Source organism: Pteropus alecto, unplaced genomic scaffold (genome assembly GCF_000325575.1).
Source record: "Pteropus alecto unplaced genomic scaffold, ASM32557v1 scaffold65, whole genome shotgun sequence".
In the NCBI taxonomy this organism is placed as follows: domain Eukaryota; kingdom Metazoa; phylum Chordata; class Mammalia; order Chiroptera; family Pteropodidae; genus Pteropus; species Pteropus alecto.
In genome coordinates, this window is record NW_006439191.1 from 5699134 (window position 1) to 5723890 (window position 24757).

At 41.1% G+C, this 24757-nt stretch overlaps 1 protein-coding gene across 3 annotated transcripts in view; it reads right to left on the reverse strand.

Moving 5' to 3' along the window:
• Positions 1–24757, reverse strand: part of ESRRG (estrogen related receptor gamma) — a 412482-nt gene that overhangs the window by 118574 nt on the left and 269151 nt on the right. For all 3 annotated transcript variants that reach the window (XM_006916223.2, XM_025049855.1, XM_025049854.1), the window contains one exon: positions 19282–19398. In XM_006916223.2, the coding sequence (XP_006916285.1) occupies positions 19282–19398 (117 nt within the window). The remainder of the gene's footprint in view (positions 1–19281; positions 19399–24757) is intronic.

Genomic DNA, 24757 nt, shown 5'->3' on the forward strand with positions numbered 1-24757 from the left:
AAGTCTTTTCCCTTGAGTGATAAAGAATTATTTTATAAAAAGCCCAGGTTCTCTAGAGTACGGTCTAACTCTCTGCTCCGCACTCGCCTCATGTAGACCAAACTCTCAGGACGTTCAACATTTTAAAAAAAAAACCTAATTTAGGTATTTTCTCAGGAGTACATGTATATATATGTGTGTGTATATGTACATGTATATAAAATACATATTACATACTGTGTGTATGCATTATAGGTATGTATAAAATACATGTACCATGCATATGTACCATGGATATATGAAATACACATACATGTGTGTTATATGCACACATATAACGTGTACACATGTGTACACACGTGCCCATATAATGCATGTGTGCATGTACATGTACACACATAGTGGAAAGAATGTCAAAATGTCACTTTTTGCAACAGATTTTAATAAAATGCATGCACACATGCACCTGAGGGAAACCAGCAAGCTCTCTGGCTTCGAGGAAGGACAAGGTGGAAAGAGCTCTGGGAGGAGGCAGCAGGGGACAGAAGCCAGCAGAGAACGGTCAGCCTCTCTCTCCTGAGGCGCCCCGAATACCACCGTCACCAAAACACACATGCAAGAGCTCCCCAAGGCTTCTCAGAAAGAAATCCGATGTAGAAATTTACATCCAATGCCTGCTTAGTCTCAGGCTCTCTGATGATAAAAGAAGCTTATGTTTTAGAAAGCGCACATAATATCATATGACTTAATTCATTAATGTTCCTATATTAAACTGTATTCGAATGTTTTAAGAAGATATTACAAAGCGTATCCAACGCTGTGTCTCTGTAGCCTGATTTTGGCCGATGATTCACTGATATAAGCCCCACTTTGAAAGCAATATTTCTTCCCTTAGTCCTCTGATCTTATGGCAATTTATGTCTCTATATGTGATGACAGCGTTTGAGAAGTCCTTCTGTTATTCAAAAGTAGGGGAGTCGCTGCGGTTTGCATGCGCTCGATTTCTAACGAATACAGTCCTAGTTATGTTTCATTTTGGATGAGGTCTGGATATGACAAAAGGGCTAATTAATTAAAGAAGATGATAATTTCACGTTTTTGTACATATCATATATATAAAGCTGGTGTGACTAGGGAGTTCTCTTAAAGAAAAACTAAGACATTTTAGTGAGTGGAGGGGACCTTAAACAATCTGCAACAGTGGTTACTCTAAATACACCAGGGAGGATTAGAATGCAAAACTCTAAAGAGAGGGTTTTTTTTAAAGCATGATTCACCTTTGCTAGTCAATAACTAGTGAAGCTGAAATTATTAAAGAGTTTCTTTCTTTTTTTTTTTTTTTCAGAGAAAGAAAAGGAAGCAAAGGTTGAAAAAACAGGTTTGAGGGGGTGGAAGAAGATGAAGAGTCCCTATATGGGTAAATCCAACCCCTGCAAGAGGATAAAAGTAACTAATTAAGGATCGGCAATAAATTTGACCGGTTTTAAGTTCATCAGCTGGGGGGAACTATTATGAAGCCAATAAATAGAGCTGTAGACAGCAGGCTTTGTGCAACCCCCAGCTCCTTTGCTTAAATGTTTAAATCATTGATTTATTTGGGATTAAAAAAAAAAAAATGAAACCTCAAACTAAGCTATCCGCAACATACAAAGCAAATTCCAGAATCTTGAAGACTTTCATTGTCTCTGAAAGTCATTGTCACCACTCTAATCCCCTCATTAAAGCTAAAGAAACGCTGGGATGGCATTAAAATGAATGCGGACCATTTGCAGCAATCTCCTGCTCACACCACCTCCAAATGAAGGCAGGCACATTGCATAATCCAGGCGGCAAGAGCTCCTGACAGGTGGATGATTTATGCTCATAGTCAGAAGAATCGGAGGGCCTGCAGAGGAGACAGCATGAGCAAGGCGGTGGCGAGACAGATGCTCTCAGTGGGCTTGCAGGGGCTGGCAGGCTCCAGCTAGTTCAGGTGCAACCTGGACACTTTAAGTGCTGAACTCCTATTGCCTAGATTCCAACACTCCGATGTGCCATTTGCAATCTTATACGCCACGTACACAGTGAATAAACTGTCACCTCTAGGTGAGCACTGTAGGCGGCCGCGCCTACCCCCCCACCACACACACACACACACACAGATAGCATGTGCACATGCCGCAGCACGTAAGTGAAAGCAAACCCAGCTCCGTCAAATGAGTATTATAATTCAGACGTAAATATTACATAGTTCAAGGATCTTCGTTCCTGAAAACATTTAGCCCAGGTGGGGTGAGCAGAAAGTGACAAGATTTCCTAACAATTGGATCGATACTAAAGATCGCACAGCGGGATTAGGAGAACCACACCTCAGCAGAAAACCGACATTCCTGTCAATTACATTAATTATTTTCAGATACATGACATGCTTTCGTGACATTTTATTCTGAAAATGCACTTGAATACGGGAGAGGGAAATGAAGAAGAGGTGGATAAAAGGAAAGATCCCTAAAGGGTTGAAATGTCTCGCAATCAAGCTGTAAAATATTTTTCAGAATTTCTCCCAATAGCCCCAAACAAAACCAATCTGGCAAAGATTATGATATTGGTTAAAAGGGTAGATAAACCTAATTACAGCTATCGATGACAAATTACTGCGACTCTGATGTCTAACAGAAGGCCTCAGCCAGCATCTGACTGGTCAGCAGTAAACCACCAATGGACAGAGAGATTCAGTCCATAGATCGTCGGTGCTGCTCAGCTCAGTGTCTCGAAGGCTCAGAGCCTCAGGAATCAGTGAAGAACATAAGCATCTAAATGTAGAGACTTCAGGTTATCCTAGATGAATGCAACTTTCCTTTCAACTCCTAGAGACGGCAGGGTCAAAGGTGGACCTGCCAATGAAAATTAAAGACACAGGCATCTCTTTAATTAGATACAGTATGGAAAGACGTGTGCATTCCCAAGAAGCCACTCTGCAAAGCAAGAGTTACAGTGTTCTTTTTAAAAAAAAAAAAAAACAAAAAAAAACTGGGCAGTGGGGAGGTGGGCCATGGGCTTTTTCAGCTATGCACCACCAAAAGAAAAAATTTTTCAACAAAATGGAATACACTGTAAGTAATTCAAAATGCCTCCAGACTTTACAGTTCTCCCTGGAGAAAAAAACTCAAACAATTTGAAGTCTTCACAAACTGTATCCAAATCCTTTTTCCAACTTCATTAAGCTCCAGTGCTTAAAAATCGTTCATAGCAAGTACTTTAATTAGAGACGAGCCAGTGCAGAACTAGCTCGCGAGGCAGCGAGCGTATCCACCCAGGAACCCGACTGCCCAGCGGGGAGATGTCTCTTACTCAGCCGTGCGACTCAGCAAAGGAACAAACCGGGGAGGGGGCTAATCCATTTCCTCTTTCCCCGAAAGGAGCTGGGGGTGTGGGTGGGTGGGCTACAGAGAGAGATTTGAACAGCATTGTGGCCTCATAGTTTACCATGGTACGTATGGAGAAAGAACAGAAAATGTGTTAAAGGAAACAAGTTTTTTAAAAGAGAGGCAGAGAACCAAAGTCACCTGTACTATGTGAGCCTATTTTTTCTTTTTTGTTTCCCCACCTTTCTCTCTCCTCCCACTTCTCTTCGCTCTCTCTTCCTCTCTAGGCCAAACCTTCCAGCCCCTGTCCTGGATTGAAAGCAATGACGTAAGGCACAGAACCAGCTCTACAGGACGGAGGTGCCATCCAGAACTCTGAAATGCTGCCATGTCAATCCTGGGGTGGAAAGGAGGTGGGGACAGGGGAAAAGTCGGGGAGGTGAGGAGCATGAGTCCCAGGCAGAAATAATTTATACTCTACTTCCTGGCTGGAATGATGGCTTTGGGGCAGAACCGGAGACCAGCTCACAGGTTCCAAGGGACCTACAACGACTTTAAACCCAAGTGGATTAGCGACCTGAAAAAGAAAAAACGCAAAAATAAAAAACCTGTAACAGAACAGTTGTTACGGGATCACACCGTTGTTAAAAGTTCTAGGTGGAGGTTGAAGCCTTTCTTCACTCGTGACTCATAACAGTGTTTATCCTGAAAAAGTGGAATGGCGCGAACACACTAGCACGTACAAAAGTAACTGGAGATGCCACAAATCGCGCTCTGGAAAAAGTTAGCAACGACCTGGATGAGAAGGGAGTCCATGGAGTCAAGGTCATTTGTTCTGCTCCATGACAGACTTCCCTGCTGTCCCCATCACAGCCCACGGAGGGGTCCCTGTGATTCTGGCAGTTTCTGCTGACCCCGCCTGTCACCTTCCGCTCTCCTGAGCACAGGAAAGGGTCTCAGGCTGGAGTCACACAGAGCTTGATCGGGACCTCTGACCCCAGTGAGTCATGGAGAGCAGCAGTGTGAGGACAACCCAGGCCCGCTGTGAGCACAGCACTCGGTCACTTCGGAGGGGGAAAAAGAAAAAAAAATTCCAGAAAGATGACATTTGAGACCGAGCAGAACCGATCTGTTTCGCTTTACCTAGTCAGTGTCATGAACACCTGGACAACAAAATAATAGTGATGACAGTAATGATGATTATGATAATAGGTCACGTTTGCCGAGGACTTATATTTGGCAGGCATTGTGCTAAGTATTTCAAATACATTATCTTATTTAATTCTCGCAGTAAACTCTATAATAGACATTATTATTATCATCGTCATTATATGATAAAGAAAAGGAGGCTACGGATATTAAGAAATATGCTAATAACTGGCAATTTAACAGAAACTCTGAGCTGTCTATGAACAAATTCCACAATCTTAGTAATATGCAATGTAGAATGGTGTGTTTATAATACAATTCCAAATGTACGATCTTTATTTTGCAAATACATTAAGCCCTTGCCTTTGAAAGGTATCACGCTACCTACTGGAATTTTGCAAGGTGAGAGGAAACTAATGATTCCTATATTTTCTCCTCTCCTTTCCACAGGCCTGAATTTCTTTAAACTAGCCGTGAAGAAAAATGAAAGTAAAAGCCTTAAAAAAAAAATAAAAATAAAAGATAAGGTTCAGGTGCCTTAGCACTTCACGTTGCAAGACTTTTTATCAGCGTTCTCTCTCACTGTGAGGGGAAGACAGTAGTGAAGACCCCTCAACTCACCTCTGCCTCCCTGGCCCATTAGCTGGTGCCCGATGTGCAAATGACTGGTCTCCCAGGACCGCTCGGAGCTCAGCTGACTACAGCGCTGTCTCTTCCTGGGTTTCCAGTTCAAATCAATGCATCAGATTCCGTAACTACAAGTGAAGTAAGGAAGCTGAAGAAGAATTCCTAGCTTTCTAAGGTCGGAGACGCTCAAAGAGGCCAGGTCCCGAGTGACACACAGATAGAAGGAAAATTCCTTGCAAAAGGTGGGGGATTCTGTTCTTGCTACCTTCACAAAACGCGTGATAGATGTTCTCTGCTGGAGCACATAACCAAATAGTTAGAGATTTGTGAGGGAACCGGGAGATCCTCTAGCATTTCTTAGGCGCACGGCGTTTGAACTGAATTTCTGTGCCTTTTACTTTGCCACCATTAGCGAAGCTTTATTTTTCTACGCTATCCCCTCCAGATCCTAATTAATGACTTCTGGGGAGACTTCCAGGCATATACAGGAGCGTTGAGAAATACACTTGTTCACAGATTGCGAATTTGGACCTGTTGACTGCGGAGCATGAAAGTGATGCTACGAATTGAAAACGAAATCAACAGACAATGACCTGCGCTGCCCCTTGGGGACAGACGCTGGGCGCTGGGGGTCTTCTCTGCTAAACAATAGCCTCTGATTGTCTACACGGAAGGGGTGCTGCTCAGAAATATCAGTGGTTTCAACGTTATTCAAACTATTTCCAAGAAAAGAGAACTATTCTACACAGAAACTTTATGGAATAATATCGTGGTCCCGCAGAGAGCAATATTCACAGAAATCAGAAAGCATCTCTGTTACTGCCTAGCTCTTTTGTTTTAGAGCATCTACAACAAGGAATGATGCTGGGATTCTAACAGCTCTGGCACCAAAAAGCACTGACTGCAAGAAAGGTCTCTTTGCTCATAAAAGGAAGGAATAGCAGAGACCAGTGTCTCCCGTGTGAAGGAAACGGTATTTCTCCTCTTGACGCTCTGGGAAGATTAACTAACAACGAGGTGAACCAATGACTTCTTTATGAAGATCGGCACAGCGTATGGGCTTCGGAGTCTGAGAATCCAGACGGAGTCCTGGCTTTGCCGTTCCCTAGTTGTCTGATCTTAGGCAAGTTATTTACGCCAAGTTATTTAAAACAGGTCTCGGTTTTCTCATTTCTATTCACTGACTTATCAAATGTCTATGGAGAAGAAAGAAGACAATGTCATTTCTCCTTCTTTTTTTTCTCTTTTTTGACTCAGGATATGCCAATTGATATATTGTCCGGGTATTCAACGTAAATTCAATACAACATGACTTCTGAATACAATTCTGTTGTCGTCACACACACATAAAGGGAAATGTAGAACTAATTTATATATGATGATAGCCCTTGAATTGTTTCTAAAATCAGTATTTATGACAAAATTATTCCTGTACTCGTTTTCATAATGTAACTAAAAGCCTGCTATAAAGTAGGCTAAAAAAAAAAAAAAAGAAACTAATCAGTTATATTTTATTGAGCACCTTCTATGTAATCGTTAAGATGCCAAGTACCATAAAGAACTAAATATAAACTAAGTCCCTGTTCTCAAGTAGTTTACGCTTTTCTCTATAACACATACTAAACGAACAGAACACTAAAAATTAATACTAATGCTTAATACCTCCCGAGTGCTTATTGTTTACCAGGTGATGTGCCAAAAATAGTACATCTAGGACCTTATTCAAAACTCAAAACAACCCTCTGCTCAAGTTGTAATTACAACCCCCATTTTATAGATAAGGCTTGAAAAGGGTAAAGTAACTTGCTTGAGGTAACACAGCTAGTAAGTACTAAAGTCTATATTGAAACCAGATTCCATTTCTGCACTGTCCAACAGTCACCAGCCACGTGGAGGCTATTTAACTAAAGTTAAAAATGCAATTCTTCAGTTGCGTTAAACGCATTTCAAGGATTCAATCAATAGTCACAGCCTTTACCTGATCTGAGAAACCTAGCTTTTTTTCTTTACACTCTACTTCCTTCTGTGGAAAACATGAAGTTAGAATGCTAAATTGCATGAAACCATATAAACGCTGGTGAAATTCAGAGGTAGGAGAAATCTATGTCATTCTAAGTCATCTATATAATTGCAACTCCATGTGGGCAAAGACTTGTCTGTCATGTTCACTTTTAATCTCTGGCACTTAACCAAGTGAGTGGGTACAAAGCTGTGCCTCAAAAAGTATTCGTTGAATGGGTGGATAAATAAATGTTTGGAGATGAGCCTGACAAATATGTATCATCTCGGAACCATAAGTAGCTCCTGGAGGAATAACCTAACCCCCTCTCAAGACGTTATAAAGAATGGGGTGTATTTCTCGGCTAGCAGATAAAAATATTTACACAGATCACACCATAAGGCCAGACTCTACTTTCCTTCCAAATATTTCCAAATTATGCATGAATTGATAATAACCTAAGACTAGCTAAGGTCAGAGTAATTGCCATTTAATTGGCTTCAAACATACTAATGATTATGATAATGTTGATACTGAAGAGACTTAATAGGCCTGGAGATAAATGTGTCAGAGACCAGAGAGGTGAATCCATGAGAGGGGGAGGGGGAGGGGATCACTGTGGAGGTCACAAGCTTGAGAATCACCAAATGGCCACTCGCTACAGTTGCGAAGAAACTTTGCTTTTAGGCGAAATTCTGGAACAAAAAAAAAAAAAAGAAGTTGAAAGAGAGCAACAGGGACGGGGGCGGGGTGAGCACCGGAGGGAAAGAAAAAGCAAGCTGTGTGCCCCCAAAGAGTAACTCATGAGGGAGAAGTTTAGTTGGGGAAAATTAATTGGACGGTCCAGGGAGAAGCCACGACATAAGGGCTCAGGTGGCCTCAAGGAAAACACTTAAGAGCTGAGAACGGAGAAGCTGCAGGCAAAACAGACTCAACCTCCCAAGAGAGAAACGCGCTGACTGGAATTGAGAAACAGAACTGGAAATTAGTACAGATCTAAGCAGAAACATATGCTAAGTTAAACGAGGAAATGGAAATTGCCTCATTTGTACATATTCTACTTAAATTCCCCACATCCCCAAAATACCTAAAAACTCTAGTAAAATAGTCCAGGCATCTTAAAATGATGACTGCACAGCCTATGTAAGGCGGACTGAATTGGTGAAAAGATAATAGTCAAGAAAAATAGGGAAGAGATTATGATCCCAGATTCACATAATCTTTGGGGAAACAGGTTAAGCAAAGGGTGATTGCTAAGAAACCCTCCCTTTGGGGTTCTGCCAGAGGTCCTATTGTATCCCCACGGTCATCTATAAAAGAAGAGGCTGTTACAATCAGGGCAGTAAAACAGCAGGCATCCTAGCACTCCTGGCAAAGGTCTCTAGAACGCTTCCTGCCTCCTACACCGTTTCCACGTGGAGCTCTTTTAATGGTGTGATTCATATGCATGTCAACTGTACAAAAGCATTTAAGCTGAAGTCGGGTCAAAACAAACTGATGATGTGGATGATCAGCTGAAAGCCATCGCCTCTGCGAACCTGTCAGGGCTGAGCCTGGGCTGTGCAGTCTACCTGGTACCACGGCCGAGTGGGAGTGGCAGGTCCTTGATATTTGTTCCAGTAGCCACGAAGCCGCACTGGCTCTCAGATAGCACAATCTGCCATTCACTTAAGTCTGGCTTGCCAGGAAGCCCAAGGATGGACTCCCCACCAGTACCATCAGGCTCAGGGAATTTGGCTAGCACCAGGCACCTCAGACTTCTGCCAGCTAACTGGCTTTGGGGAAGCCGCTGACCTACTCTCCACTGAGTGGCTTTTGTGAACCTGGAACCCAGCCTGCCTCTCATCATTGATCAACCTTGGCCAAGCCAGCTGGCTTGTTCCTTTGCAGACAGCTTGCCTTAGGGAAGCTGGTTGGTGGCTATGCAACCTACTAAGCAAGAGAGAGACAAAACTGCAGAACAGTCTCTCCAGAAATGACCAGTGTTCACTTTCATTCGAGGGCGACTTAGGAATGAACAACATCACGCATGATACCGGATACGATGCGGATGGAGTAGAACGATGCATAGTCCTCACAACAAAAAAAAGGTAACTAGCACATTAGGAATAGTGCCCAAATGAAATAAAACCAGGAAGCACTTTAGAAAATGAGCCTCATTCAAATGAATACCAGAATTCCTTTGCATTAAATTGAGGCGTGATGTCATAAATCAGTAACACGCTGATATATATGTGCAGTGGTGAAAAGGAGCCAAAATCTGTTGTTTGGAGGCCAGTGGAATAAAATTGCACCTTGGATTCCGATACGGCTGGGGGAGGTCCCCCTCCTCCCTCACCACTTACTGTGGTGTCACTGGACTTTCAGTGGACGAGCAAATGTTGAAGCAGGTTTTTCCCCACTGGGGGCGAAATCCATTGGGGATTTTTTTTTTTTTTAATAATCCAAAAGGAATAAAAATCTGCAGCGCATTAGATAACTGCCGGCTTCCTATGTCAAGTTCACAAATGGAAATGACAAATGGGAACAATCGAATATATGATTAACTTTTAATAGTATTCCAATTAGAGTGGGAGGAAGGGATCTAAAGGAACAATTTCTTATAATTTCAGTCTTTCCGTCCTCTCTAACGCAGATGCGATGAGGGTAGATTTATTCCATTCAAATAACTGTCGGTGCTGCGTCTGGTAAATCCACGTCAGAGAATCTATTTCATTTACAACATGTTAGTTGTTTTTGAAAAATACAAATGTAAAATTGTCAAAGAAACCCAGAAAAATGTGCGGAGGGGCTATGCGATGGTCTCAGATCCACGTGGATGCCATACAGAGTTGTGGGCGAATCTCTACACATTAGTACTTTGATTTTTCCTATTTATAAAAACAGATAAGATTGTAACGCCCCCGTAGTACACGATGGCCATATTTTCGAAACGACTGAGGCAACTTGTGCTCAAAGCCAGTTAATCAAATTCGCTCCTCTCTACAAAGGCAAAACTGACAAAGGATTTTGTTTTGAAGTTCACTTTCTAAAACCTGAAACCGGAGAGTAAAATCATGCCACAAGGCAAAATGTTCCTCTACGCTCCAGTTTGGACTTAAATAAGATGCCATGCACTGTTTCACAAAAACGGAGACCCTAAAATCAGGTTCCTCGGAAACGAATGGTATGAGTGTAGCTGATGTTTATTCACACAGTTTATAGCTGGCAAGTTTTTCCAAAGTTTACGTTGGGAACCCAAGGATTTCAGGGTGGGAAGTCACCTCGAAAGACAGTCTAGTCTAAGCCCCACATCATACTTGGACTTCTTACCCTCTCTCACGGTCCCCAGAAAACTTCCTGCCTTCCAGCCCAGTTCATTCCGTCTCTGGACAGTAAGTGAAAAACTCAAAGCAGTGAAGTGAAGCCTGGTCTAAAAAGGGGGAGAAAAATGGTTTACTTAAGTAATCTTTTAAGAGCTCACTTATCTCCTAATACTCACAGCCTCTGAAGAATCCCAAGCCAAGTATATACTGGAATATTTCTACAGTTCACAAAGAAAAACTCCGTGAAACAAATAGAGCACAGGCCTCCTATAAAATCCAGACACCACCACACAAATCGCTGTGAGAACTCTGGCAAGTAACATCATCTCTGTGAGCTTCCATTTCCTCTGTGAGATGGGAAAATACCCACCCCTGGGTCTCAATGCAAGGATTAGCAAAAAAAAAAAAAAAAAATTAAAATCCAACTAAAGCGCATAGCACATAGGCTGATGTATATTAAGCTCTCAATATGTGTGATGACTTTCACCTGCAAAATCTTTGCTATTCATTTTCAAGTCAGACTATTCAAGTTTCGTATCAACAAAGCATGACAAAAAAAAAAAAAAATCAATCACCAGCTGGTAATGCGGTATCTGTACATGAAATAACTTTTTGTGGCACCTTAAAAATATTCCCCAACGGCTTAATGTCAAGACAGAGCTCACAAAGAAGGAGCTCTTTGCGAATGCTTATATGATAACTCGGGAGTTTTGTTTAACACTCTGCATTAATGAGAGAGCGTCTTAGGATAGTATTACAATGGAGAGGGCAAAGAATACCAGTGAGGTCAGTGGCGTTCTGTTAACTGTCATCTAACACAGAAATATTTTCCTTGAATACCATTAAAGCTTTCTCCTTTTCTTTGTTCTGCTTTTTGAAGGCAGTAAGAACCCAAATTTCCCTACCGATAATTTCTGTTTTCGACTTGGCAGCATAATGATATTAGACTTGAGGAAAAAAAAAAAAAAAATTCACCTTGGCAATGTCTCCTTCAGAGGTTTTTACAAAAGATATTTTGTTAGGATAAATTGTACCAAGCAGTTTTTTTTTTTTTTAAGTAAGCAAAAACACAGCTGCTTGTTATGAAATGACCTGAGTAGCTTTATATTTTTTTAAAGAGAACCTACCCAGAAAATGCTACATCTTTTAAATGAACATTTTATTAAAGGGGAAGATACGAAACAGAAGGGTAATTAGACAAGTAAGTTGGTCTTTGCTCCTCCTGCTGATAGGGAAAACCCAAAGGACCCTCGGAGTTCCCACTGCCATATATAAATCAAGACACAAGCTGTGGATGCAGCAAAAACAGTTCTGCGATAATTTTTCTTTATATCCTAGGGGCTCGAGACAACTGATCGGTGAGAAGTAATGGCAGCTCAATGAATAAATCTGTGCTGTCTCATATACAAACGCTCCTCGAATGACGATGGGGTTTTGTCCTGATGAACCCGTCGTAAGTTGAAAATATCATCAGTCGAAAATGTTTTTAATCACCGAACCTACCAAACATCGTAGCTGAGCCTAGCCCGCCTTAGACGTGTAACATTTGCCCACAGTTGGGCAAAATTATCTGACACAGCGGATATACTGCAGAGTGTCGGTTGCTGGCCCTTGTGATCGCGTGGCTGACCAGGAACTGAGCTCGCTGTCGCTGTCCAGCATCACGAGAGAAGATCATACCACCTATTGCTGGCCCGGGAAAATATCCAAACTCAAAATTCAAAGTATGGTTTCTCCTGACTGTGTATCATTTTCATATCATCGCAAATTCAAAAAATAGTAAGTCGAACCATCCTAAATGAAGGACTTCCCGCATCCTAAATGAAGGACCTGCCACACAATGCCTTCTCTACAGTAAAGGGCAGAAATAGGAAGTATACCCTATGGATAGTGACGAGAGAGCTCAGAATAAATAGGAACTCTGGACAAAGAGTCCTCTAAGGTGGGAGAAGAGTCACCGCCACCTGTATACTCCCACCCTTTCTTCTATCCAAAGAGTCCCTAAGCCTTTGGTCGGCCCTGTTCATCTGTGAGGCAGAGCAAAGGATGAGGGCCTTGCATTCTAGAGAGACTGGCAATCGGTAATGGATTGAAGACGATTTACCAGGCCACAGGATTTACTCAGGGCATTGAGGACAGGACCCTTTTCAGACACTGGAGATCCACCAAGGAATGAAAACAAAAGGTTGCTTGAGACCCTCCTACTTTTTTAGGTTAACTTCTGTCCCAGGGACCTCTCCAGGGACAGACACTCACTCAGCTTGACCCAGATGAATAGACCTACACGTATTGCTCGATGCGGGGTCTCAAATCTTGCCATCCTGAGACACATTGCCTTCTCCAATTCGCAATCACTCTCGCCTGCTCAGGTATCCTGCAGAGACCCTTCCTGAATGGATCTGCATCCTCTGTGGCCTCATCAAACCCCAGGTGAGACACCTGGTTTCCTGCGACCAGAATCCTGAGGAAAAGGCCCCTCCTTGTGAATGCCACTTACACGCATACCTCAGGCACAGACACTTCGTTAATCCCATAAACTCGCTGCTTCCTGGGGGTGCCAGGACTCTTTGCCACTCCCTCCGCCCTCAGATGAATATTCCAGGCCCACTACTGGCCCGCCGTGCTAAGTACGTGGGCAATCGCCAGGAGCAGGAAAGATCCCTTGTTTGGTCAAGGCCGTGACACAGCTCGACAGAGATACAGGACGGGCCCGGGAAGAGGACATACCTGACTTTTAATCCCATTCCTACTTTATTTGCGATGGGTCAACGCGTAAACCACGAAAACTCTCTGAAGCTTGGATTCTTCATCTGATATCTGATTAAAGAGATGCTGACAGCCAGGGTCTCTACTGGGTGAGGTTTGAAGTGAAAAAAACCTTAATATTCTGTGCCCTTTCTACACTGAATGGAGACATACCAAATGACGGTTCTCAACCTTTGTTTTGACTTTAGCCTGAACAGGACTCACGATTTTGCCACCCGTTTACATTGCCTACCTAGAATCTATATGCTGGTATTTTTCGGGCTTTTAAGAAATGGGGGAATACTGCGCACCTCTGTAATAGAAGCTTACTTTAAAGGTGTCGAATCAAATATGAAAAGCAAACAAGGTTATCAATAAATCATATAACTATGTTATTTATTTTGTTTGTTTGAATGATTCATTTCTCCCCCCAGAGGAAGTATACAGAAGGTGTTTAAAATTATGTAAAGTTGCTCTTCTCCTCCCCTACTTGGGTCGATATTTTTATTTAAAAAGTATAAAAACAAAACTTCACATAAATTTCACTGGCAGTAATCTAGCAATCTGTGATGAGATTTCAGACACCCATAAAAATAAAACTCTACTGATTGCACTTCAGTATGTTCTCAAGAGATGGTAGGGACTGTGGAGAAATATAGAGAAAAAGTTTTCAAACACAGGCAAAAACGCCTAATGAAGACTTCGGGTTCCTACGTATTTAAATATTTATGAATTGCTCTACTGTTCCTTCAACTCTCACTTCTATTAACTTTGACAAAAATAACACACTTCCTGTTTTTCTAGAAAGATGAAAAGCATCCAAAAATTATTCAGTTAAGACACAATTTAAAAAATAGCATGATTCACTAGCCATGTCTATCAAAACATAGTTCCCATTATGTTTCTGACCTCATAGATATTGTCGTCATCATCATAAATATAAGTATCTTCATGTCACCTATTGGTATATTTCTGGAGACATTATATCATTTTCAGATAAAACTTAGAATAGAAGGGATGAGAAAGAATGTTGGCTAACTGCTCCCTGCACACATGAACGTGGAAGCAGCATTGAATGGACTTGCCTGAAATCACAAGCTAGTTAGTGGAAAAATCAGAATTAAAAGCTAAAGCGCGACCTTTTCCCAGACACACGGAGAAAGCTCAGTTAATATGTATTGAGCTGTACTAAAACTTATTTCCAATCTCTGATTTTTTTCCCACTGTGCTCTGACATCAAAATTTCCTCAGTAAAATTTAATATACCAACAGGTTAAATTTTTGATATTTCTTTCTTGCACATTTTTAAAGGTATGCGATTTGTCCATTTTCTTTGGTAGACAAAGGGATGAGTTCATTCTGAATCTAAACCAGTAATGAAAGGCATTCTTCGCCTGTAACGTGAGTGGTGAAAGCTTCTTAGTGGGTTGAAGTCCTTTTTTTCCTTTTTATACTCCTGTATCTCTTTGCTTCACTTAAGGTCAGATATTAAAGAGTAAATTTCCTCACGAAATTTCTGAGCAAATTTTCACGAATCGATGTGCTTCTATGAAAAGTTTGGAAAGGACACTTAACATTATTGATATCACCAAAGGATGATACATTCTGCATGAATTCGTGTTAGTCCAGCAAGTCAATACGATACGTGATGTCCGGGTCCTAGCTCACAGTGTCACTCACTAACCATGTGCCAGACCCGACCCTGTGTCTGCATCAGCTGTGTTGGTTGTCACCAAAACTTCACAAGATAAGTTTTACCATCAGTCCTATATTTACAAATTAATATGCTGAAGCAATAGGCTGACTCGTAAAAGTGATACAACTTTTTTGAAGACCAGAAGGTGGTAGAGCCAGAACTCACAGCTAGGTCCACCTGGCCCTAACACTTGACCCATACTCTCTTAAGAAACAATAGCTAATGTTGATCTAGTCCTTACACTAAGCCACACGGGATGCTGAGCACTTCACCTGCAGTCTCCTGCTGGAAATTCATAGCATTTTATTTGCAAATACTACTACTGTGACCATCATTTTACAGATGATGAAACTGAAGATTAGAAAGGTTAAGTAACCATTTTTTAAGGCAAAGTAAAAAGCACAGTTTTTTGGCATGAAATAACTAGACGATCCTCCATACTTCGGCATGCGGGCTGGCCTGGCGAGGGAATATCACTGTGGATATCTTGCTCTTATCTGTGAGTCAAAGGAAAATACCTGAGTTGCCAAGATGAAACCCATCAGAGTAATAAACGGCAAAAAGCCCTTCCACCTTTGATCGGTGAATTCTATACCTATTAAATAGCTACTGCTTTCATAAAATGCCTCTGTTGGCCACTAACAAGAGAGAAAACGGAACCAGTACAGCATGCAGTAGCCTTTAAATAACCAAGGAGAGAGATCAAAATAAAAATAAATCCTGACCAGATTTATAGGTGCACCTTGATTAGGTCTTGTTTCTCCCTTCAAATAAGCAATACCTGCAAAAAATGAAAGGGGGATGTTGAGACCAGATATCTTGTAATAGATGGGTTTTCTCTGACATACAGTATGGTGGGATGCCGAAAAAATAATGCTGGCCATCATCTGCGGGGCTTACAGCCCAGAAGAAAAAGCGGGGGTGTTATTTTTCAGGATGCGGAATCGTGCGACTGCGTGGATTTGAGCAAAGTGTCATTTTTTAAGTGTACTTCTTGAAATTTTATTATAGAATGGTCTTTTGCTGTTCTCGCTACACGACTGTTTCAACTGGTAAAATTTTTTGATTCAAAAATTCCGATGTTAAAATCAGACGTTGTTCATTGAGATCTAGTTCTGGCCCTGGCTAATGGGGAGGCATATCTGATCGGCATTTAATTTTGCTCAATGTGATCTCACCGGAATTGTTTACCCACTAAGCCATCACTTCCCCTTTGCACTCTTTATCATTAGGAGCAATGGCAGTCGGTAAAACTGAAGATTATTATTTTTAAGAGTGTAAAAATCTCATTTTTCTATAAAGCACGCTTTTAATAAAAACTTCATTTCCCTCAGGCAGCACTTTATCTAAGATGCGTTTGGCTAGTTGAATAAGAACACCCGTTAAAGGAAAGAAGGTTCCCATCAAAGCTGTTGAAATCCGATTTCATTTCAGATTTTAGAACTAATGTTGTTTTTTGTTTAAATAGATTTTGTCTGTCAATTTCCAGACCTGCTGTGCCATCAGCCTGAATGGACTGCTGTGGTCAACACAGGGGATGTAGCAGCAAATTTTATTATGGACTGGTAATTGAATTGAACAGGTTTACATTTGAATAGATTTACTGCCTCATGATGTCTGTCATACTGCATGGGACTGAAATCCCTCTCCATCCATAAAGATACATTTAAGACGGTATCATTCTCTCCAGGCTCAGAAGGCAAGTCTTGAGCCAAGGAGATGGCCAAACATAATTGTGTATTTATATGCAGGGTGTAACGCTATATTTCACTGCAGTTTTTAGGTACAAGAGAAAAAGAATATTCCATATTTACTCAGAACCCTCCATCTTAGAGAACTGATTTTTTCCCCCATCAAAGTGGGCATAAGGGGTAAAGGGAAATAAATTATTACATGAGTATATCAGCCATGGCAGCAATTCCCTTGAAAATGGACCCTCTAAAGGCTTGATAACAGCAACTGAAGAGGTGTGAATTATAGATAAGGACTGTCCCATGGACTTTCACCAAGAATGTTTAATTAAACACAGTTCACACCTCTTCAGTCACGATTGTTCCTGCTTAAGAACCATCATAGGGAACACTATTTAGCGGGAAAGTATTTTTTTCTACTTCCTTCTTAAACCTAGAAGGACAAACAGTTGAGTAAATTGTAGTAGTAAAATCAAACCAATAAAAAATTCTATCTGCCTGGAAATAGAGGCATGTCCCAATGTATTCCAGGTTTTGAAAATAAAATTCAAATCTAGAACACTTCAATACAAAGTGGTAATATATTATTTTTATAACACTTTTTTAAAAATTGGTTTGCTTTTTGAAAATAATGATTTCTTAACTCCCAACTCGTAAGCCTTTTTAAATGAGCATAAATTTAGTGTGATTCTATATAGCTCAACTAAGTGGCAATTTATAGACCAAGAATTAACTGTCAATTACTGATCATTACACACTGAAATATGTTTAGTTTGTTACTCTGCTATAGGGTTTAAGGCAATTCCTAAGACAGCGTTTTTCGCCTCAAAAAAGGAAAACTCTTCGTCATGTGGGTGGGGTTGTTATTGTTTGGTTTTATTTGTATGTTTTCCTTTGCAAAACTGTCCTTCTGGCATTTTTGTATAAGTTGTCACTAGGAAGAGCAACCATATCTGTCTTTTTCACTGTTTTCTCACTGGAGCCTAGAATAGTGCCTGGTACATGGGGGAAGCTTAATAAATATTTAGCAAATGGATATAAATGTAAAACATGTTAACTGAAAAATCCTAATAGGACCAAAGGCTATATACAGTGGGGGAAAAAAAAAGTACACATTCCCCATCCTCATTTTTGTTCACCAGTGTAAACTGCCACAAATCTTTATCTACATATCACTGAGGTTATGTCGCCTTCTACCATTCTTTCTCCTTTCTTTTTAACGTAGATTATTAAAATATAAATTTTTATAAAACTTTTTGTATTACTTGGCAATATATCTTGGCTACCTTTTCTGAAGGCTTTACTTATAAAGATATACTTTTGTTTTTTATAGTGTTTTTCAAGTTGAAGATGAGAAGAATTTGAGAGACCCTTTGTTCCCACCCAAGGAAGGAGTTAGTTCTTAGTGGACAAGAGGCAGAGAAATCCAACAGGAATTCCTTACACCCAGATATAATCTGATCTACTTGTCTTCCCATATCATGGTACACAGTAAAAACTTTGGAATAAGACAAACGAGGAACAGTTACGAGACTGGTACTTCTATCCCTAACTGAAGCTCTGGTTCACTCTTAGGGAACAAAGTTGGATCTGTCTGGACTGAGAGTTTAAAAATCAGCAATCTCCACTAACCACAAAATATACAAACTCATAGGTCCGACCCCAGGATCAAGGCATATCCTATGACTTAATAGAAGTTATCCATTTAAATATTCAGTTTACCTACTTTTTCTTTCAAGTTTCCATGACAGCATTTTCATTTTCTTACATTATAAAATTATCACATTTATTTATTCTGGAAAATTTTCTGAAGAGAAGGAAACAGGAAAAACTAAAGGCAGTATGGAAAATGCAGATCTATAAAAGCACACGTATGTACAAAGACACATTTAAGGGAAAAAGAGTAAATCTAGGGCTACCGATGAAAAGAACGATTTCTATCTCTAAGCTAAAATGTTAGTTGCACCAGACACACTGGAATATATAACTGTTTTAAGACCTTTGATACTGGTGGCGGGGTTGAATGAATTCTATGATCTGACTATGTAGCTGTGTGAGTTCAGGCAATTTGTTTGGCACAGAATACACGTTCATGGTTATTATCTTGTGTTTTCTGCTTCTATCCCCAACTGAAAGCAATTATTTTAATATTATTATTACAAGCTCTTTATGATAGAAAATAAGTCTAAAAGATTAGAAGAGAATAAAGAGGGCTTTAAATCTAAGTTTAATTAAGAAAAAGAAAATGGTAACTTTATGAAGTGATAGATATGTTCATTAGCTACATTGTGGCAATTATTTTACAAAATATATGTATACCAAAACATCAACCCATGCGCGTTAAATATCAGCTTTGTCAATTATACCTCGATAAAGATGGGAAAATAGCTCTCTATGAACCTAATAATGAGAAGAAATGCAAAAGGACAATAACAGTAGCCTCCTGGTGTCCTCCGTCCTCTGCCTTCTGGCAAAAATAAAGATGAAAACAACCAGAGCTGCCCAAACATACCTGGTGCGCTCCGCCACCCATCAGACATGTCCCACCTGCCCTTTCCTGCGGATGTCAAGTCGTTAGCCTCAGGGTACCAGGCAGTGCGGGTATAAAGAAGGAACATTCTGCCGTCGGATTCAGGGTACTTACTGTAACCCCAGATCTTCCTGGGAATGACATCTACCTAATTCCTCGTGCATCCCCTCCTCCATTCCCAGCCCAAAGCACAGGGCGACTGGCGAGGGGCCTTACCTTCCTTCAGCATGCCCACTTTTAAACACTTCATGAAGCGACAAGCCTGGCAGGATTTTCGTCTGCGCTTTGTGATCTCACATTCGTTCGTGGCAGGGCAGCTATACTCTATGTTACCTAAAACGCAGAGTTGGAAGGAGAGAAGCTGTTAGATGTGCAAGGCCCAGGAAATACTAGCACCTCAAAGGCAATGCCAGTTGTGATGCCTGCCCTCTCCCCCCTAAAAAATGTCTCATGGGATTCATGTTACAAGCGCTACAACCACTGAATATGCATTAAATGATGTGATGATATCTAGCGATGCTCTTTCAAAGACTCTGTTTAAATTAGCCTTGACACCATCATGCGTAGTCCACCCAGGCAAAGTAACGGTCTTCCAAGAGCTTCAGGGCCAAAAGAAATTTCAAAGCAGGTTATTGCCATAAAAACACAAACATCAGAACTATATTCTTGTATCCTCAAGCCTGGATTTCTTTGGGTCGCTAACACTTGCTGCATCAGGCTTATCATCTTTCTGTTATCGAATGGCTGCCAAACTTCGCTATGAAAAACGATCGGCAGGCTAACATGGGACCTTGCAGGAAGCTTCTAGAGGGCAGCAACTAAAGTTCCATGGTTCTAACACTAACCACCGCCTCGCAAAAACAATTTTGTGCTTGGTAAATGATTCTTATTGGTAAATGCTCAACATCCTCAATATCATCATCGTCAACATCGTCATTGTCATCGTCACCATCGACCACCATCGTCATCGTCATCATCATCATCAACCACCATCGTCATCATCACCATCAACCACCATCGTCATCAGCCATCAACCACCATCGTCATCATCATCAACCATCATCGTCATCGTCACCATCAACCACCGTCGTCATCATCATCGTCACCATCAACCACCATCGTCACCATCATCATCAACCACCATCGTCATCGTCACCATCAACCACCATCATCATCATCATCAACCATCATTGTCATTGTCACCATCGACCACCATCGTCACATCATCATCCCATCATCGTCATTACGTCTATTATACTCCTCACATAATGAAACCCACACACTTAAGCTCCACGGAAGTGTTTTAAATAAGAACGAACTGCTATGAAATTATATTTTTAGTATTAGAGTTCGCATCACTTATGGTAGCATCTATATATTCGAAATGACATGAAACCAGAAGAAGATCCAAACTATAACTTCATTTTTTCTTTTTTTTCAATTAGGGGCAGTGACAGCGTGTGGGCTGTGCCCTGGGCCTGCCTACGGCTTTGCAAAGAAGCTGCGTTCAAGATCAAGCCTCTCTCCCCTATCGGCTCCGCCACACAGTGCCTGAAGGTCTCCGATTTACTTCCTAAAGTGATTCAGTGCATCAGTATCTTAATGAAAATGCATTCTGTTTATCGCCCTCGTGGGAAGGGGGAGGTCATCACGCCACATGCATAAATTGTCATCAGAGATGGTCCGAGCATAATTGCAATTTTGCTGCTCCACGTCTGCAATGCCCGGGGTCCGTCCAAGTCCCCTGAAACATGCACAGACTCTGATAATTAGCATAGAGGCTGCCTGGGACCACGGCATTGATGAAATATTTCAGAGTTAATCACACTTTGTAAACACTGATTTATATTGACTACCTTTCTCCAGATTGATGTCTCCTCAGTAAATATCACATTACTGGGTTGCAGGACTGTACAGACTCAAGTCATCAGGAACTGCTAATTCAACAGGAAGTAATACCTAACCACTTACAACTACTGAAAATTGGTTAAGCATGCATGACTCAAAAATAAAAAAAATAAAAAAACAGGCTGTACATTATAACTTGAGATAAGCCTATCAAAATTATTTGACTAAATTAGCATTCTAATTCAGGGTATTTATAATAATAAAAGCAACTACTTTTTCACATAAGAGGTTGAATAATAAGAGTAATATTAATTGCATCAACAGAAGCACACACCTCACCTTCCTCAGAGATATTACTGATGCTGTATTCATTGAAAAGCAAGGAGAAGTCAAAGAAACCAGCCTGGCTGGGTCATGTCTGAGAATAAAAGGATTTAGAATGTGAACTTTAGATAAATCATTTTTCACTGCAGAGTTTCTTTAACCATTACTGAACTTTATTTTGCATCGAGAGAGTGTTGCTAGTAATTTCCTGGGGGTTAATTAGTATGCTACTGCGAGACCCTTCCATCTGCATGGCTCTCCTTATACTTATTTAAAAAGAAAGCCACATCTCTGCTTTCTTAGGAAGAGCTGAACAATGACTAGTGAGAAAGGAAAAAAAAAAAAAAAAAAAAACTCTTTTCCAAACAGCATTCCTTCCCATTCGTTTACCTGAAAAATCAGTGTGAAGTCATGCTTCGTGTACCTTCCAGTATGGAGGCGTGGGCACTTGACCCCAAGCTTGGAACCCAGAGCTGAAAACTTCTCCTGGGATGACCCACACACACAAATAATCATCATTCCTTTCAAACTAGTTCCTCTTCCTCTTTGAAAATTATATCCTCATCCTTCACGATAGCACACGTCTGACAGGAACCTCAACCAGGCATGTGTGAGCTCACACCTAGCCTATGGCAGTTATCCCCGAACTGGGCATTTTGCCTCCATTGTCCCCCTCTAATCCATGCCACATACCACTATCCTATTCCTCTTCCTGTGACTTGCTTTGATCCTTCATCACCCTCATTTAAAAAAAAAAAAAATCAATACATTCCGATGGCTTCCTGAATTAAATATATAATATCAGACTAGCTAACAAAGTCTCCTCCAATCCAATGCTCACCCACTTCGCCAGCGATATTGAAATGATTATCATGTATGAACTTTCCGATGCAGCCACTTTTGATTGACTCATTTTCGCTGTGCCCTTCAGACTTCTCGCTGAGAATGATCTATCTTTGGCCCTCTCTCCTTCTTAAAATTACTTCCAAGTCCCAGTGTTCAACTCGAATTCCAGTCAAATCTTTCATGAAAACGTCTCAGCCCATCCCGGCAGAAAATGATTTCTTGGTTCTCATACCTTTTCGGATACTCTCATCAGATCCAGACATGCCGTATTTTGTTATACCTTTTCACACGCATATTACCCATTAGATGATAAGATCCTGGAGGCAAGAACCACTTCTTAGGCAATACAGAAACCTTCCACGAAGAAGGAGAACGTAAGTAAAATAATACTCTTAGAATAAGTTAATATTTTCTTGATATCTCAAGGTTATTTCTATGAACATCAATTACGGTGCTGTAATGCAGCCATGTCCACAGTCAAGTGAGCCAGATGTCCCTTCAGGAAGTGATATTAAGCACACTAGGAAACCCGTTTCACAAATCAGAAAAAGTAGAAGAAAATCTAGTTAATTTTTCAAAACCTTGAACAGTAGCTTTGCCAAAAATGGAAATGCATGGCAAAACGGGGAGAGATTATCAAGAGGAAACCAATAAAACGCAAAGACTTCTAGGGAGTAAAGTGTGAAAAGGAAAAATAACCGTAAGAGGCTTCAAAGGAAATAAAAATGCATCTCGACACGAATAGGATACCAATAAAAGGAAAATGTGAAAATACAGATAGATGGCACTAAATGAGTTATTTAACTTTTATCTAATTATAATACTTATTATTTACAAAATAGGTGCTCCATTTTGAGACTTTTATCGTGAGACTTTTAGACTGCATACAATGAACTATTCTAACTTCCTTCCGAGCTGTTACCTCCCATGATTCTTCAATGACAAAGAGAAATGTAAAGGCTGCAAACTTTTTAATAGCCTGAGAATGAACTCTTGGAAGAGGGACTCTGACTTATTCATTAGTGAATCCTCCGTGCTTATCAATGAGTCTGGAATTTTTTATCATGTGCTGGGTTGAGATAGAGATGTGGATCTGCCTCATCAGGGGTCCATGGTCTTACAGACGTGTGAACAAATAACAGTGCAACTTAGTGTTTGGTGTGACGGCTCTGGATTCAGAACCAGCACACACGTCCACAAACGCAGAGACTGTGCTCAGGGAAGTTGGCGAATTCTTTACATGGACACAAATGCTTGAACTGTGCTGTGAAAAACGAAGAAATAACTGCGTTGGGGTAAAGGCATCTTCCCAAAGCTGCAGGGAACAGAACATTTTTATAAGAATTTCACTGCAAATGGATGGGAAGCAAACTGGTCCTGAGTGTTTTCGTAAATGATACACTTTCGGCTTAACGCGTGTAAAAATCGTTTAAGAGGAAATCAGGTATCCTTCGACCAAATGTCCTGTTTCAATAAACTTGGCTTGACGTATGTGGACGATAACCTTGGTTTCGTTAAGCAACACTGGTTTGTATCTTGCAAAACAAATCAACTTCATTTTAAAGAACTGGTTTGCTACAGGAAAACCTCCTCATTCGCCGGCCCTCCCCCTGCGTGACTGAGTTCGGACGTGACCACCCACCCAACCAAGCCTTTGATCCCCAGTCGAGTCCGCAGAGATTCTGCCCTTGAAAAACCTTCCCTGGCACTTTTTCTACTCAATAAAGAAAGCATTTTATCCTAAAACTGTGCAGCCCCCAGCACCTGGGCAACAATGTCACATCTATTTCGGTAATGGCTCAGACATCGCTCCCAGCGGACCTTATGATCTCTACGGGGGCGCTTGTTTTCTTCGATTCATGAAAGCAGAAACCAGACAAAAATATTGCCAATAGCAGCTGTGGGCACCTGGAACCTGAACTCTGGATTGTCACGCAGGACGACGCAGAGGTTATTTGCAGCCTCGGAGTCTCATCGCAGACACGGGGTTTGCTTGGATTATAGCTTGCTATTTTCTGGGACGCATTTGTTAAATGGCACTAGGGACTGAATTGGGCAGCTACTGGTGACACGATGGGAATCTTCCCAGTTTTGTCAATAGCCGAGGGAGTAAGCTCTGCTGCGGGGTGAGCGAATCAACATGGAGGCTCTGGGTTTTTAAACCGGGCTGACGGGAATGATAGAGCCATTTGTAATACCTCCTGGCGGCTTTTCAGAAAGTCCTGGGCTCTGATTCCTTATTTCAGAATCTTTTGTACAATTAGTTTGCAGGCAATATAATTTTCTCACTTACTGCTTAATAGAATCTTGCAGCTAGCTGGCGGATGGAATAACAGGGTGTATGAAACTCCAGCCTGGAGTGCCAGTGGATAATTTGTATATTCCTTTCAGCCACTTAATGGACTTTTACAGTTTGGCAGCGAAGGGGCTGAATGATGTGAATTAGCATGGCATCTCAAAATAAAAATATATGTCAAATCTCTACTCCCAGCCCCCACCATTCACACACAGTAGTGACGGACTGGGCTTCACGGAGTTCCCAAGAGTCACCCTCTTTTTCATACACACGGACATCACAATTATAAAGCCCGCATCTGCATATTACCCCCAATTGTTTTAATTTTATTAGCAGAACCAAACGGCTTGAGATGACCCACAGGGCACTCCGGTGGGG